The sequence below is a fragment of the Acromyrmex echinatior genome, chromosome 4, assembly GCF_024713525.1.
Source record: "Acromyrmex echinatior isolate Ae372 chromosome 4, ASM2471352v2, whole genome shotgun sequence".
In the NCBI taxonomy this organism is placed as follows: domain Eukaryota; kingdom Metazoa; phylum Arthropoda; class Insecta; order Hymenoptera; family Formicidae; genus Acromyrmex; species Acromyrmex echinatior.
In genome coordinates this window covers 16,860,715-16,874,859 of record NC_141855.1, presented here as the reverse complement: position 1 = coordinate 16,874,859, position 14,145 = coordinate 16,860,715, and the positions used below count along the sequence as shown (strand labels likewise).

At 25.0% G+C, this 14,145-nt stretch overlaps 1 protein-coding gene across 1 annotated transcript; it reads left to right on the top strand.

Annotated features, from left to right (window-relative positions):
- Positions 1-3,553: 3,553 nt before the first annotated feature.
- LOC105145548 (Organic solute transporter alpha-like protein) lies at positions 3,554-13,709 on the top strand. The gene is made up of 6 exons (XM_011055180.2): positions 3,554-3,950; positions 6,618-6,813; positions 7,792-8,023; positions 8,729-8,885; positions 9,530-9,670; positions 11,874-13,709. Exons 1-6 carry the CDS (start codon positions 3,863-3,865, stop codon positions 12,053-12,055), a joined length of 996 nt encoding a protein of 331 aa, XP_011053482.1. The 5' UTR covers positions 3,554-3,862; the 3' UTR covers positions 12,056-13,709.
- Positions 13,710-14,145: the final 436 nt, after the last annotated feature.

The following is a 14,145-nucleotide window of genomic DNA, read 5'->3' as shown; positions in this document are numbered from 1 at the left end:
ATCTATTCCTATATACATATATCAAAAAACGATGCATATATTTTTCTTTTTTAAATTATTCTTAAGCTAAATAATTTAAGAGTATCATATGTACATATGATAAAAGAATTTAATAAAAAAATGTTATTCTGCTTATAATTTAGAGATGTAATTATTAATTTAAAAATATATTTTACTTAATTCAGTTCTTATATCATTCCAGTATTTAAATTAACAAATATTTAAATTAAAATATATTTTTTTAGTTTATTTTGTTAATGTAATGTATTAAATATTAAATAATTTATTAATTAAATTTTTACTTAATTGAAACATATGACGTCAGATTTTAACTGTGGTATTTCGGGACTGTGAAAAAGAGAAGAAAAAAATATTAACGAACAGATATGAAACGAAACTCCAGCATCGAACAGGCCATCAATCATTTCTCCGATTTCCAATTTTTCTCCCAATCGCGCTGCAGCGACCTGCCGAAATTTTTCATGCTATCTGCTGTTGTGATAACGTATTGCAAATATGTAATGTAAATTCTTCAAATCGGACGTGTCGAAAGTTCTCCATTTAATATTTCGATATGTCTTTCATGAATAACGGTATCTACAGAAAAAAATGTATAAATTAAAAAATTCCAAATATAGTTATTTTTGTATTCAATATTCAAAAATGTAAAGTAAAAAAATTACATTTAAAAAAGTAGCATTTATACATACATATTATATATCATAAATAAAACGATATACAATAATTTTTATAAAAATATCTGCAAATATATATTTCTTATCAAGATAAAGTTGTTTTCAACCTTCAAATAAAACTGCTTTACACCTTCACGAAATCTACAAAATTCAATTTCTTGTAATCCGTTAAGAAATTATTGATTTAAAATTAGAAAGAGAGAAAATCTTATCCCGCTTATTTAAGTTTCAATTCTTAAATTTTTCTCTCTCAAGTCAGTAATTTGAATAGCAAACTAAAATTCAATCATATTTTATTACACATTATTAATAGGTAAAAGTAAATGTACTGTATACATTAAATTGAGAAAATCTTGCTTTCATCTATATGAATACCTATATAAATAATAAATATAATCATAAGACCGTAATTTTTCCAATACATTTATTCATATTTTTGTATTTATGGTTCAGCGACAGTCGGTAACGGATATCGTTCGAAGATACGTAGAAATCAACGCACTTTCTTTCTGACTTTAGACCAATGGATACCGCTAACCAGTATGAGTTACTAACGGTAAGTCAGAAAATATTACATTATAAATTTTTAATTGATAACGTGATTAAAAAAAAAATTTGAAAACTCATAAATGATCTTATAAAACATCATGAATATAATAACTTAGTATAGAATTTATGCAAAGCAAAATTAAAGTAAAATAAGACGAATTTATAAAAAAATTTTTTATTTTAAAATTAAATTATCACATAAGAATGCAAAGTAACAGCTCAATGCTAACATATATGCTAATTAAGTTAATTAGCATTTCCAGCAAAAACAATAATTGCACAGCTTAATTATTCCAATTTCCTGTGTATTGTAGTCAAATCACTTAATTGAAGTTATAATCATCATTTGTGTATTATTCTTAGCGCGATTGAATAAGTATATTCTAAGGAGAAACCGGTTGTTACAGTTTTTGATTAGTGATTTTTTTAGAAAATAGTGAATGTCTGATTTTGAAATATTATGTACGTTATATTTAATATATCTACATCCTTTAGATATTAAACAAAATATTATTCGTAAATTTATATCGTTAAAAATAAGTTATTTAATTTTAAATGAATTGCAAAAATATGACAATATTAACTCCGTATTTTGGGTTGATTGTCACACGTTCTAGAATTGACAGTAGCATATTTCTTATAGACAACACATTTAAAAAATGCAATTTTTATTTAATATTAGTTCAATATTTTATAGAAATAATAATAATTATTTGGTTTCTACATATTAATTAAATACTACATTTGAATAAAATAATTATTTTAATCATAAAATACTTAATTTGTTTTAATATCGTAGGTTTTATATTAAAAATGAATAAATATATATATCTATAAAATATATTTGTAAGTATATTCTCTAAAAATATGTTCTCTAAAGTTATTAAAATTAATTGTCCTAACCATGTCTCATTTTGGTCAACCTACCCCACATAGCCATTTTTAATAAATGAGATTGTATTCACAAACTGAGGAAATCAGGATAATGATTAATTAATTGTAATACAGATCTTTTAAGACATGTCATTCTATGAATACAGGGATATCGCGATTAATAATGCCAAAAACTTGTCAAAACAACAAAATAAATGATAAAAAAAATTTACTCATTTCATTTTCTTAAAAATTGTTATAAATAATTTATTTAAGATATACAATGCTTGTGGTGCAAATCATTTTACATAACAAATTAATATAATATTAGCAATCTACAGTAAAAAGAAAAGATTTTTCTGTCACATTCTGTTTGAATTATAAGCATTTTAATCAAATCAACCCCGTATCTCCCCTACTTTGATTGACACACATTTTTTTGTTAATGAATCAATCAGCATACTCACGTTTTAAAATACTTGTATTTAAAATATTATCTGTATTTAAATTTATATCTGTAATAATCATGTATTAAAACTCTTTTCACAAATTTAATATATTATATAACGTATATTATATATATTATAAAAAATTAATGAATTTAAAAAAATGTGATCACATATATAGAATATATCTGTGATCAAAGAGCATGTAATATGTATATACATTTTTTTCCATACAATTCAAGGCAACAAAAATTAAGATCATAAATATAAACTTATACAATAATAAACTTATATTGTATAAAAAATTACATTTTAATAACTCAATATATGTACGCCATCATAAAATCATAAATCATTTAAATTAATAAAAATGAGCAATAAAATGATCAAATTATATGACATGTGTGTTTTATATGCATTTTACATAATCAAGATCTGTTCTCATTAGTACTATTACGGATCAAGGTAATATGTAGAAACATAATATAAAAAAATTGTAAGCTTTATGCAAAGTGACAAGGATTACTACATTGTTAATTGCAAAAAATACGCTCTGAGTTTAACATAAAATTTCCATTCTTTCACGTAATTTCTTCTCTGCTTTTAATTCTTTATGCAAATTCTTCTTTTACAAATATTCAAAATTTAAGAGTTCCATAATTTAAAAGAACAATAATATTTCTAATAATTTTTCAACAAATCTAATAATTCTAATGATTTTGAAATAATCTTATTGTGTGATATTAATAATTCTAATCACCTCCATAATTTCAATAAATTTTGATTTCTTCTCTAATTATTGTTAATAATTCCACTTTATTTGAATTTTGAAATATTAATTTGTAATGAGATATTTTTATATATTATTTTCACTTGTTCTATTTACATATAGAGTGTGTTAAGAAAATTGGTAAATTATATATTATTTAATAAGTATTTATGAGAAAATATGTAAAAAACAGTCGTAAGAAAGAGAGAAAGTTGAAGGAAAGGAAATTTTTCACAATTATTTGTTCTCTCTCTTTCTCTCTCACTCTCTCTCTCTCTCTCTCTTGTGCGCACGAGTATATACATTTTTGCAAGTGATAATTCATTACAACATCGCAATCCAGTGGCAGTACAAGTAAAAGTGGGGACTCACTCCCACTATTCACATACAGCCGCAACTATCTCTTTCCCACGAATTCACTTGTGAGACTACTTCGTATGTCACTTCAGTTTGTCAAACTTGCAAGTAACGGACGACAGAGTGCTGTGAGACGATAATTCTTTTTCAAATTCAGTGGAGCATTTGCAATCATGGACAATTCCATAGAAAACCTCGCCGTCCATACGGATGTTAGCTGCGACCCAAATTATGTGCCTTCCGCTATCGAACTTGTAGAAAGTGAGTCTTGACAACATCCGGATAACAGTGCGATAAATTCTACCAGTGCTGTAAATAAAGTCTAAATAAAATTGGGATATTTTTTTTCAAATTATCTTATACCTCGAAAAATGTATTAATTTTATCTACATGTATTTAAATTTTATTTAATATTTATTTTTTTTTTTATTTAATATTTATGTATATTGCAGTTGTTTATTTTGATACAATATTTTTATAATCAAAAGAACATAAAAGATCGTTGATGTTTTCTAATATTTTCTTCTAAATCTAAAAATATTTCCGATGATATGATAATTCGTATATAAGTAAAATGAAAAATACACGGATAGGTGGAATAATTAATATTCTTAAACTTAAAGAAAAACTTTCCATCATAAAATCAATAATTTCAATGTAATAATAATTTCTTACTAATAATATTTAGCAGATTATAATTAAGTTTGTATGTCACTGCAGTAATTATGTAATAAAACGATTAATTGCTTATTAAACTAAAAAATTATAATTTTAAAGGTATTATAAGAATAAAGCAAATCAATTAAATAATGTAAATAGTTCCGCGATCATTATTAAAATGAGAGAAATTTTCTATTTTCTAAATGCTTTTATGATAATTATATTAATTTATCATTAAACAACTCTATATATATATATATATATATATATATATATATATATATATATATACACACACGCGCGTTGTGACGACATAATTAATTTTGTTATCGATTCCCTTATTTAAAAAATATCATTTGTAATTTATTTTGCGTTGTACTAAATATTAAAGATTCAAACTCGCTCAAGATACCATTGTGGATATAATGATAGTAGAAAGTGAGTTACGTATATCTAAAGCAAGTATTCTGAATTGGTGCAATAGAAATACATTTAAGGCGGTATCAAGTGCCTCTCTTGTTTTGAAATTTCGAGTAAAATAATTCTCATATAATAAGAATGCAATATTTTAGTGTGTATATTTTGTATTTACATACGTAGAAATATATTAATTCGTAGTCGTTCTTTTTTACGAAAATTTATTGCGATGCGTATATAATGTAGGTATGTTTGCGTTGAGCGATGTAAATGCATCGGTGAAAGTTGGACTCAAGTTCGCTTACATGAGACCTTATTCATGCGAGTTGAACATCCTCAAAAATCCTCGGATATAACTTATACAAAGAGTACTTGTTATTCTTAAGCGCATACACAAGTTATTTTATTGAAAATATTTTTAGATTTAGAAAAAAATATTAGGAAGCATTAAAGATCTTTTATGTTATAAAAATATTTTATCTTTCTTTTTAGTTATAAAATATTTTATCAAGAAAAACAACTGTAATATTCATACAAGAAACATAAATATTATATAAAATTAAACAATATATGTAGATAAAATTAATACATTCTTCGAAGTACAAGATAATTTGAATAATTACTTTTATGAATTTACGTGAATGTTTAACATTACGCGAATTATACAATTATATAATTCGCAAACAATTATATAATTTATGCTATTATAATTATAAACGTTATTGAACGAAGGTTAAAAATACTTTTGATAAGCACCGTAATTTGTAAATCTAATATTATGCAACTATCTTTTTATACATACATGCTTTTCTGTATTTTTTTAAAATATATAACCAATATAACTTTTTATTTATTTCTATATGATAAATATAAATAAATTTTCATTTAAATAAAAATGTTTCATTTTGACATAAAATATTATACATGATATAATATCACATTACATTTGTCAAATTATTTTTATCTTTCAACATTCCTAAAATAATTTCCTTTACATAATTGTTTTCCTGATATAAATCTTAGGACTTCTTTTTAGACATCTTTCAACATTCCTGAAATAATTTTTTTTAGATATAATTGTTTTCCTGATATAAATCTTAGGACTTCTTTGAATAACTATTTTGTTTTTTTAGTGTAAATCTTACGATTTTTTTAGATAATTATTTCTTGATATCTTACACATTTTTTTCAGATAGACACGTGATAACACTAAAAAAATTAATGTGTTATTGAAATTGATAATATAAATTAAAATTAGAAATATATCGACTTTAAAATGTTATGTAATAAACTGTTTTCAATTTACAGTAAGTTATTTGTACAGTGTCTTGACTCACATTTCTAATTCACAATGATAATAAAACCTTAATTACATTAGAATTTAAACTTTATCTTTATTAGCTTCATCATCAATGTTTATTGATAAAATAAATTAAAAATAACGATAATGACTTTTAATACGTTGAAAGCGTGTATTATCAAGTAATTTATAAAGAAATTATATACTGACTTATATACTTAGAATTTTATATCTAAATCTCGATATTCAAAATGTTTATTTTTATTCTCAACAAAATCAAAATTAAAAAGAATAATTTTATCATAATTGAAAAAACAATATATTAATTTCATTATAAATTTTATAAATATTATGTATCTATATACATCATTAATTTATAAATAAAAAAAAAATTAAGAGCGATAACCATTTCAAACCATTGTTTATTTTAAAAATAAAAATAGAAAAAAGGAACTAAATTAAATAAAAAAGAGACAATTGTTTATACAAAATTTGATTAAAAACTTTTGTTAATTATTAATTTTTTAAATTATTATTTCTTTTTTTTTCAGATTTAAATGCATTGGGTACTGTACTATTAAGCGTCGGTTCAATCATTTTGGTCCTTACAATATACTTCTTTGCCAGTGCTTGTCGCAATATCCTCTCTCAAAAAGATTCGGAATTTTATAAAACAAATGCTATTATAATTCTATCGATATATCCTATCACAAGTGTTTGCAGCCTCATGGCGATTGCAATACCAAGGTAAAAAGTAAAGGCCTATTGCGACTATTTAACGATATCGAAATAATAAGAGAAACTTGCCAGTTAAGTGTAAAATAAGAACATAAGCATTGTGCCATTTCTATTTTCACTTCATGCATTAAATTCGCCTTAGATCTGTAATTTAAAACAGGACTCTATATATACTCGTATAATAAGAATAATAACAAGCTTATATAATACATTAAAATTTAATGATAAAATATTTTATTAATAATTTATCCATATATATAAAAATTATTACCATACAAAATATTTTATCATAAAATTTAATGTATAAGCTTGTTATTCTCCGTAATAAAATAAAAATTCTTAGAAAAATATTTTCTTAACACATGATTAAAAATAAAAAAGTAAAATTCAAGAAATTTTAGTATCTAAATAAATATATATTTCAATAAATATTTGAATAAATAACTTTAAAATATTACTTTATAATATTTAAATAAATAACTCTTTCTCTTTTTACAAAAATTCTATACAAATGATATTTTAAGAAACATGAAAAAAAGGAAGAATAGAATGAACACAATACATATTAGAATATACTTACATTATCAATTTCACTATTTCATATTATCTGATAACTGTGTGAATAATGATTGCATAACAATACTTTTGAAATAAAATGTAATCTTCTATGTTTCATAAGTTAAATATTGATTTAATGACTTGCTTAAAAAGTTATCACTTGCATAGTTGCATAAGAATTTTATTCAAATCTTCTTTTGCTTGCGCTTCCATCAATTTATATTATGTATATCATTAAATAATAATATCCTAAGTTGTGTTTATAATTAATTATAAGGTTGGAAAAATCGATAAAAGTAGATTTTATTAATGTTTCTAAATTTGATTATAAATTTCATTTTATCGATAATGATAATTTCTCCGGAATTTCACTTTACGCTCGTTTAGCAAAACTTATTGGAGAAATGACGTTTGTTTGACTTTCGACAGAGGCCAGTTACTATCGGAGGCTATAACTCAAATTTTTTTAATGATTTCGCTGTATCGGCTCTATCTTCTCCTGCTGGATGTCGGTCGCCGAAAGATCAGCGAGACGCCAGCGTTAATGTTACGAGTCGGGCCCTGTTGCTGCTGGCCCTGTCTGCCCTTTCCAAACCTTCAAATGACCGACGCTAATTTGTCTTGGATAGGAATTCTGGCCCTACAGCTTCCTATCACCCAGGTAAAAAAAGATCTCCCTCCCCCTCCTGTTCACGCTTTGATTATCACTTTCCTCACGCTAAATAACTATTATACCTAATTCCATGCAAGTTGATTAAAATTTATAATTAAAACTTATAAGAAGCGATTGTTGTCATCCTATCCATATAGGATTTATTTAAATTTTCATAATTAAAATATAGCCATACTTATGGTATTTACTTCTTTGCGACTGCATAATTATATCTAAATTAATCAAAACTGATTACACTAATTTAATTTCTTCTTTGCTTTAAAACTTCTGCTATCGCTTGAAGCAAATACAACTTCTAATATAGTGGAGTAGACTGATTTTCTTAGTTTAACTATTTCTCTTTTAATCTACTTTTAGAATATTTATAATCTTTTTAAATAGGATCTTAATAGAATTTTTAATAGAAAAATTGAGATTTTTCTTTTATACAGAAAAATCTCCATATAATGTGTATTGTATGTGTATTTAAAAAACTAACAATAAATCAAATAAATATTTTTCTATATAAATTATTTAAAAAAAAAATAAATATTTTCCAAAAAAAATATTCTAGAATTGAATAAACCATTTTGCAGAATTTCAAATAACAAATACTCAAAATATTAAAATATTTTTATTTAAAAGATAAACGGGATTGATTAGAAAATATAAAAAATCTTTGAAAGTTTAATATAAAAAAAATTACATTTTCAGAGTCTTCTGTATTTCATATTGCTCTACATAGAAGCTGAGGATCCAATGCTTACCACGCAATACGTCACGTTTCTTCAGCCAGTCGTGGTTATCAGTATACTTCTAGGGATATATAGTTTAACTATCACCACAAAGACTTTGCATACAGCAGTTCCTGGTAATGAATGTGATTATTTATTAAACGTTCTTTTGCCAAACATTTTATGGAAGATTTATTCATAATATAATATCCATACTCTTCTTCAATATCTATGGCTTTCTACATACATATGATTAATTAGTATTCTATTTTTTTCTTATAAAAATTGCTTATAATGTTAAAAATGTAAGAGTATTTGCATATTAGTGGAATAAAATTTTTCACAATGCAATCATTTTATTTGTTATATATATTTATTGTAATGGAAAAATGTTTAAACTCTGAGAGAAAACAATTCTTTTATATATTTCATTCCTAATTTATATTTTATAATAATTTAAATTTTATTTTAACTTTACATTATATGTATTAGGTGTGATACTTTTAATTCAATTTCACTTTTACACGGTGATGAGTTCAATTAGTATTAATTCTTTTTAGAGAAACTTTCTACACATCTTAATCACAATTTGCGTACATCTGTTGAGAGAAATTTATCACTTTGTAAGTCCAATATTTATAAGTCAAACAATAATTTTACTAGAATGATATGAATATTGTAAGAAACAATTTTTCGAGAAGTCCATGCATATGTTGTTGCTGTTCATATGATATTAATAGGAATAAAAGTTTCTGATCGATATTATTTGTTTTCGTTTCAGAGGTCAAGTTATATTATAAAACACTGGTGTTACAATTAGTACTGTTGTTCTCGAAACTGCAGACAGGTATTATCAAAGCCTTGCCCGCCGCAGGCGTATTTCCGTGCAAGCCTCCTATCACCCCAGCAATTTACGCCAACGGTAATATAAATATTGCTATATTTTGCTTGCATCCGTTCATTTTTTTATTTTCACTCTATCTAAAGTCAACGATTAAGATTGACTAAAGAAGATATTAAAAATTATAAATACAATAATAAATATTGCAAGCTTCAAGTTCCAAAACTGAGAGATGATCTTGCTATTACATTATTATTAAACATATCTATATGATAAAATAGATATTGTAAATGTTATCCAATTTATTTGTATTTAATTATTTATTTATTTATTTATTTGATTTACTTACAGTATTGTATATAATAAATAACTGTTCTAGATTGCTTATAAAATCTTATAAGGTACAAATGAAATAATTTTTCTAAATATATATTTATTTATTTACAATGATAAATGATTTATTAAGATCGTAATATGAATACACAACAAGTAAGAATATTAAAGCTTATAACAGTTAAAGTTGGATCTTTAATGCTTTATTAAATAATTCAATGTGAATTATATATATACTATAAGTAATTTTCTTTGCAATAAATTTACAGTTATTTACAGTTTTTCAGCATATTAACATCTTTCTAATATACCGGACTGAGCATCAAATTATTAAAATTGTCAATCTAATTTAATTTGTGATATTACAGTAAAATTAATTCGATGTGTAGTTCGAATAACTACAAATATGATATATATATATATATATATATATACATGTATATATATATATATATATATATAGTATATTACATGCATATATAAATAGTATAAATAATTCACATTGAATTATTTAAAACATTAAAAATCTAGCTTTAACCATTATAGGCTTTAATATTCTTATTTGTTATATATTTATTTTCTTATAATGTGAATATTTCATTAAAATGATAAAATTTAATGATCGTATTGATTGTATGTGTATGATAAAACGAACGATTAATAAATTTTTAATATCTTTATTTGGAATATATAAATAAGTTGTTGGAATTCTATAATTATGTTACTTATATATTGTCGACTGTTTATTATTTAATTTACTATTATACCATATTCTGAGAGACCGATAAAAGAACGATTTTATGATCCAGTAGTTTCTTTAAACAGCATGATCATTCAACTCTAAATTTAGAATACGTATGTACTTTTCACTGCTTCTACTGCGACTAACTACTAGATGGGGTGAAAAGTAACCTCCTTGACCACCAGAATGCGCCACTACTGCAAAAAAGTTTATGGTGCCTTGTAGTCCGTTCATATTTAGGCAGACATGCCAAGTGGCAGTGCGATACTGCCCTTAGTTTTGTTTTGAGAGCTGATTGTTGTTGACGTGTTTGCGAAAACGATTTTCGTTCTCTCATAAAACATTATTTTTTGAGAGGCAAAACGGCGAAGGAAACAAAAGAAAAGTTGGATAAATATTATGTGGCTAATACTCCGTCAGATTACACCGTCAAATATTGGTTTCGAGAGTTTCGTGGTGGCCGCAACTCCACTACCGATGAAGTCCGCAGCGGCAGGCCCTCCGATGCGGTTATCGAGGAAAATGTCAAAAAAATACATGAAATGGTGTTGGCTGACCGGAAAGTGAAGCGCGAGCTAGCAGATGCTACAAAGATTAGTACTGAGCGAACACGCCATATTTTGGGCGAGATTCTGCATAAGAAAAAAATTTTTTTCATTCCCAAGGAGGTTACTTTTCACCCCACCTAGTATAACAAAGAAACTCGTTTCACTGAAAAAAGAGATGTCACGCAGCATCCGTGAGCATCATAACAATTTACTAGTTACGTGTTATAAATAAATTTCCCAAACTAACATGAGACAACACATGGTTGTTAAAAAAGATCATTTTTATATATTAGTGTTGCAAAATATTTTACGTTTTATATATATTATATAATATTAAATATAAATATATTAATATTATTATAAATATATTAATTTTTTTTTTATACTTAATATTAATACAATTATTATGACTCTGCTTAATTTATTATTAATTCCGCTAAAATACTTTCAAGTCTCAGAACATATTTTCAAACTATCTTATAAATCAATTATCTTTTTTAATATATATTTAGAACAATATAAATAGGTACTTAAAATAATTAAAATTAATATAAATTTTTTAAAATATTTCACAATGGTAATTCTTTCATTAAATAGGTTAATTTAAATGTAATACAAGTGATAACGTCACTTCATATAATTTTCCTCTACTCTATTTCAGTGATGTGTAACGCGCTGATGCTAGTCGAGATGATGATGCTTTGCTACGCTGCGTGGTACGTATATTACGTCGATCTAGAGAAGAATCAAGAAACAGACGCAATAGATAAAACGTCAAAGACTTCAGATCAGGTAGACGCGAATAGCAACGACAGCAACAAACAGCTCTCAGCGACTGTGTGAAATTTAACAAATCATCAAAGATATTAATTTTTATGAACTTTTCTCAAAAAATTTTCCAAAGGCACATTTAACGCATATAAAGAGAAAGATAATATAATACTCGTCAAGTAAAAATAATTCGATATTCCAAACTTTTACTATATTACTTTACTATAGACAGCTTGCTAAGATTAGCACTCAGAGACTAAGATTAGAACTGATTTGTACAGAGATGAAATTGATCTGCACATTTTAACGATTCGAGACTGACTTTCTCTAATCAATTAGAAGAGATATTATCTACTTTCTATTTTTCACTTTTTATCCTTTTAATTCTCCTCGCATGCTGATAATGATTTTCATGTATTCTTAGGAATAAGTAGAGACATTGTACGAATATAAAAATCCTGAAAAGATCTATAGACCTAGATTCTCGTTTTAAATGTAGTTCTTTGTAAATAGCAATTTGTTTAAGGTTATATGATATCATATTAAATATATAAACAAATTTATATATATAATATACATATGTATTACGTAATTAAAGATCTCCATTTCTTAAAAATCTTAAGATACTTAAGATAAAGTAAAATTAGTTGTAAAAATGTATTCTTGCATTTCTGAGTAATTTAAAAAAACGACAAGGAGTTGTAGATCCTGATTAAACAAGAAAATAAGATTGCAGGGATTATTTTATCACAAATTATGTGTGTTAAAAGATCCCCTTTTTAAATTCGATAATCATACATAATACAGATGAGTAAAAAATATATATTCTCTGTGTTCTTATTTATACTTATCCAAAGTACCATCACTTTCTTTGTATCTATATTTGAAGAGATACGTTAATATTCCGATAATGTGTTTTCACGAAATATATTAAGCATCTTCGTCTTAGCGACTCTTCACTTTTAAGATGATCATTTTACAGATAAGGGCTTTCATAAAGTCTGTTCTTCTGACTTGATACTCTATCTTGAATCTTTCGTTTTATTTACATCACTTTGCTCGTTCTCGTAAAATGTTGTCAAATTTTACAATTAAAACTATAGATCTTTTTGACATTTTCGAAAACTAAAATTAAGGTCTCATTTTAATTTGGAAAGTTTTATTGTATTTTAGATTTAATATTGCCTAATACATGTTATCAGTATAATTTACTAAAATATTAATAAAAAAAATAACTTCATAATAATTTGATTAGTTGTAGATGTATGTGTGCGCGCGCGTGGTGTGTGTGTGTGTGTGTGTGTGTGTGTGTATGTATGCATTGTGTACAAGAAATAAATACAAAAAAAAGCGTTATAAATACAATAAAAATAAACAATTTAGTAAAATCATATCGTATAAATATACTACAAGTAAAAATTAAAACCTATAACGATCATATAAGCTAGATCTTAGATACTTAAAAAATTTCCATGTGAATTTATATATTACATGCACATATATGTGTATAATTGAGTAGTGAATAATTGAGATGTGAACTGTGTACCGAACGTTACTTTAATTTTAAGCGAAGCTTAAAACTCTCTCTTCCTGTGTATCTATCGACTTTGAAAAAAGAAAGAGAGAATGTTAAGCTTAAAGTCAAACTAACGTTGGTGCAATCGGGCCTTAGAAACGCAACTGACTGTAGTAATATCACAAATTAAATTGCAATTTAATAATTTGATCAGTCATTTTATTATAGCCTAATTTAATCAGGTTTCTATTATAGAGATTATAGCACTCTATTATAGAAATGTTAATATGCTAAAAATCTGTAAATAAATTTATTGCGAAAAATATTATCTCGAACCCGGATATCTAGCATTCCAGTGCGAAAGTCGTAAAAAGCATTTAAAAAATAAAGGCACGATTAATGTTAGCATGAATAATCTTCATATTAATGTAGAAATTATTTTCACATTTTCATAAATAAAGAAGAATGTAATTTATTATTATAAATTAATATTTTATTAGTATATAATGTTAATTTTAGATATATTAAAAGGATTAGTGCGTGCATGTCAACGGTGGCAGAATGAAATTATCAAACTGAAAAAGTTATGGAGAGAGACAAAACTACTACGCACAGTTTTCATCCCTTTCACCGCCATTCTTCCACG

Bases quoted from the DNA above. Each gene is read 5' to 3' on its own strand.
- LOC105145548 (XM_011055180.2), top strand. From the start codon at position 3,863: ATGGACAATTCCATAGAAAACCTCGCCGTCCATACGGATGTTAGCTGC. The intron at 6,814-7,791 runs GTAAAAAGTAAA...GACTTTCGACAG, and splicing joins ATGGCGATTGCAATACCAAG to AGGCCAGTTACTATCGGAGG. The intron at 9,671-11,873 runs GTAATATAAATA...ACTCTATTTCAG, and splicing joins CCCAGCAATTTACGCCAACG to TGATGTGTAACGCGCTGATG.